At 29.6% G+C, this 4,635-nt stretch overlaps 1 protein-coding gene across 1 annotated transcript; it reads left to right on the forward strand.

The window, feature by feature from the left end:
- Positions 1-282: 282 nt before the first annotated feature.
- LOC106758033 (cytochrome P450 81E8-like) lies at positions 283-2,308 on the forward strand. The gene is made up of 3 exons (XM_014640930.2): positions 283-839; positions 1,091-1,457; positions 1,547-2,308. Exons 1-3 carry the CDS (start codon positions 325-327, stop codon positions 2,153-2,155), a joined length of 1,491 nt encoding a protein of 496 aa, XP_014496416.1. The 5' UTR covers positions 283-324; the 3' UTR covers positions 2,156-2,308.
- Positions 2,309-4,635: the final 2,327 nt, after the last annotated feature.

The following is a 4,635-nucleotide window of genomic DNA, read 5'->3' on the forward strand; positions in this document are numbered from 1 at the left end:
AGGTAGATAGATTTGAAATTGTCATGTTAATTATTAAAACCTAATTTAAATTATAGTAATACGTATTTGCAGTTTAAATAAAATAACTTGTAATATATTAAATTATATTTATATTTGTTGTAATAGGCGTTCTCCACATGTTGTATTAAAAGTTGAGAGAGAAAAAAAAAGAAAAAAAAATCAGGCCAGCTAACAATCATTTGAGTTTTGGGGTTACCATCCATTTTCTTAATTTTTCTTTGAGTGATCTTTTGTGGAGCCTTATAAATAGGGAAGTATGGGAGATGAGACAGTCAAGATTCAGAGCAGAAACAAAAGTTAAGTATGGCTCTGTTATATTATGGTTTGGTGATAGTAGTTTTTGTGTATTCTCTTAAGGTGTTGTTTGGATCTAGAAAATTAAGAAACCTTCCTCCAGGGCCTTTTGCTTACCCTATAGTAGGAAACCTCTTGCAACTTCAACAGCCTTTTCACCGTTATTTCACTCGATTGTCCAAAAAACATGGCAAAGTCTTCTCTCTATGGTTCGGCAACCGTCTCGTTATAGTTGCTTCTGACCTACCCGTGGTGCAAGAATGCTTCACCAAAAACGACACCGTCTTGGCTAACCGACCCCACTTTCTCCTTGGCAAACACATCAGTTACAACAACAGCACCATCCTTCACTCCTGTTACGGTGAACATTGGCGCCATCTCCGCCGCATCTTGTCCCTCGAGGTTGTCTCAACACACCGTTTGAATGCCTCCTACGATATCCGACGAGACGAACTCACCAAACTCTTGCAGAAACTTGCTCGCATCTCGCGCAACGACTTCACTAAAGTCGATCTCAAATCCATGTGAGTTCTTACTAACATCAAACCAATACTTTTTTACGTAACACCGCTTAAAGAATTTTACATGTAGATGTCAACAATGTTAAATGCTTTTTATTTTGAAATAAAGAGGGTAAGAAATAAAAAGCATAAGATTTTCTTAATGCAGTTTTGAGACATGACAACAGTTAACCAAAGAGTTTATTATTATGTTACACACATTTATCTTAGTTCTATTTCTTTATCTAATGGATAAATGACATGTATAAACTAAGGGTCATGGAAACGTCACTTAATACTATGATGAGGCTCGTGTCCGGAAAGAGATTCTACGGTGATGACTGTGATGTGAGTGATGTGGAGAAGGCCAAAGAATTTAGAGGCATCCTTAGAGAAATGGTGTCATTAGCAGGAGTAAACAACCGTGGAGATTTCTTGCCTTTCATGAGGTGGTTTGATTTAGATAATTTGGAGAAGAGGCTAAAGAATATTGGAAAGAGAATCGATGCATTCTTACAATCACTCATTGACGAAATCCGTGCTTCAAATAAGACTACCAATACTATGATATCTCAGCTCTTAGTTCAGCAACGAACACAACCTGAACAATACAGCGATCAAATTATCAAAGGACTTTGCATGGTAATTATTTTGGTCCATGCAAATCACTATTTTATTTTTGAGAGTGATAAACTAATAATTGAAATAAACTATTGTTATTATTTTTGCAGAGTATGTTACTTGCAGGAACAGATACGTCAGCTTTGACTTTAGAATGGGGAATGGCTAATTTATTGAACCATCCAGAAGTTTTAAAGAGAGCAAAAGAAGAGCTAGACACTCATGTGGGATCAGATCATCTGGTAGAAGAATCAGATATGTCAAAACTTCCTTATGTTCTAAACATCTTTTTCGAGACGATAAGATTGCATCCTGCTGCTCCACTTTGGTCACCACATATGTCTTCAGAAGATTGTACCATCGGAGGATATAATCTCCCAAAGAACACAATTTTGTTGGTTAATGCATGGTCCATTCATCACGATCCAACTTTGTGGAAGAACCCATATGAATTTAGGCCTGAAAGGTTTGAGAAGGAATGTGACTCAAGCAAATTGCTTTCATTTGGATTAGGGAGGAGGTCTTGTCCTGGAAACAACTTGGCTCAACGTTCTGTGGGATTAGCTTTGGCTTCATTGATTCAATGTTTTGAGTGGCAACGAATTGGTAAGGAAGACATTGATATGACTGAAGCAAAGGGAATCACTATATCAAGGCAAAACCCATTGGAAGTTATGTGCAAAGCTCGTCAAATCCCAGCTGTNACGGATCTGTATTGATTTCTTGTGTCTAGTAAAAATAATGTATTTTCTGGAAAATAAATAGGGGTTAACATATAATCTTGCCAGAAATAAATTTGATTATCGAGGGTGATATTTTATAAGGAATAAAAATAATGTATTGTGAGGAGAATAACTATGTATTTATCATCATGATGTGGTGAAAATAAATACGTTTGTAGTTATTGTATGTTAAGTTGAAGCTTGTAATAAATTAATTATATAGTATTATTCCATATTATGTACAAGTGGAGGAGTATTTATTTCATATGATCGTTTGAATTATATATTAATTTAACTACTATAATTCCTATCTAATAATTTTTAACTTATCTCACGAGTGTTCTAGAATTTATTAAAAAATTAATTTTATTATTTAATTGAAAAATTCAATATAAAGATCGTTTAATGTTCTTAAAATTAGAGAATTCATATTACTAACAAGTATATATACTAATTTATATGTTATTTAAAATAGGGTTTTCTTAATTTTAAGTAAAAGCTAAAATTAGTTTCTTTTGAAATTTTGAATTAATTTAATCTCTTATTTATAAGTGTTAAGATTTAGTTCTTTTAACCAAATTTTGTTAAGTTAATTTAATTTTCTCATGGTAGTATTTGAATTCTCTACACTTATTGATATATTTTTGCTTTAAGATTAGTTAAAAATTTCATTATAAAATTTAAATTGTTTATCTCGTTTAATATATTTGAGCTGGTTAAAAATTTAAATTCACACATTCCTAATTTATAAAATTAAGAAACTATATCAAATCAAAGTTTTCAGAAAGAAATTAATTTTAATTTTCTTTTTTGACCCTTAAAATATAAGAATGATTTAATGTTCTTAAAATTTAATAAAGTTGTAGTATCAAATAAAATATAATATAACTAAATAAAACAATGTTAAAAGGTTGAAACTTGTAATTAGTTAATCAGATAATTAAATATCATAACCAAACTAAAGAGTTGGCGCGTATCAAAATCATCATATGGTAGTTATTTCTGCCTCCTCCAAATATCATAACCAAACAATGTGAAAAGGTTGAAACTTTTAATTATTTCTGCCTCCTCCAATCAGGACTTGGGGTTCTGTAGCTTGGTCATATATGCAGACGTGTAAATATGGTAAGTAGGAGAATTTCATATAATAAATAAAATAAAATTCATATTTCCAATGTTTTTAAATTTTTATAATCATTTTTGACTACAATAAAAAGATAGAATATTATTTTTATTACGTTTATTTTTCTTTTATAATATTATTTTATACTGTTTTAAAGTTAGACTGTTATATTATCATGGTTTATGTTCTTTTTATATAAAACTCATGTTATGACATATATTATTTTATGTTTTATATTTTATTTCCACTGAATTCACGCTTACTGTTAGTTTTGATTAGTTTGTTTGAGCAATATAGTACTAAGGTAATAGTTCATATTTTTGTATTATAAATCTTAATTTGCACTTTTATTTATATTTTGTTTTGAAAAATATATATTCTATTAGAATATTATAAAAAGGTTTAAACCCTTTTTTATCCCTAAGTTTAGTTCTCACTTTTAAAAATTTCAACCTTTATATGATATAAAAAATGTATCAATTCAGTCTTATTCGTTAACAAATCACAAGTTTTTCATTACGTGATTTGTTGTTCATAACACTTCCCGTTAACAAATTACAAAATATTAGATACTTAGGTATAACTTGTATTGTTCATTAAGTGTTGTCATGAAGACTGATTTGATACATTCTTTATATCATAGGGACTAAAAGTTGACATAGGGACTAAACTGAATATCATAACTTAATTTAGGAACAAAAAATGGTTTAAACCTTATAAAAATTTAACAAATAAATTTTAAGTCTAATACAACCTTATATAATCATGTAGTAAGTTGAGATTTGTAAACAAATGCAGTTTTGGCTTTCTAAATCGCATGATGTGCTTTGATTTTAAAAAATGACGTATATAAAAACATATGATAATTTTAAAAACTATGTGAATTTATAGGCTAAAGTTACAAAGGAATTGACATACATACGTTATTTCCGGTTTTTCTGAAATCGAAGTTTATAAGTGTGTGAAATTTTCAAAACTTTTACTACTTTTATAATTATTTTATCTGAGTGAGAAGAGTTGACTTTAAATATACAATAATTAAAGTCATACATATGTTTTGTTTTGGATTTTAAAGAATTGAAACTAAAAATAACAGACTTTAGGCTTCAGTTTTATGAATAACCAAAGCATATTTAGGCTTTGATGTTTATTATAACCAAAGTATAAAACTGTTGTCAATGGTTATTTTTGTCAAAATTTTTGTGAAGGTGTTATTGTTTTTTTTGTTCTCTTCTTCCATTGCTCTAATTCTCTTCAAACTCTGTTTTGTTACGATCATTCACTATTTTCGTTGTCAAACATTTCCACATTGTCGCTTCTCTCTGTCCACTCCTCATTTTTCTTTGTTTTTATT

This window comes from Vigna radiata, chromosome 1, assembly GCF_000741045.1.
Source record: "Vigna radiata var. radiata cultivar VC1973A chromosome 1, Vradiata_ver6, whole genome shotgun sequence".
Lineage (NCBI taxonomy): Eukaryota > Viridiplantae > Streptophyta > Magnoliopsida > Fabales > Fabaceae > Vigna > Vigna radiata.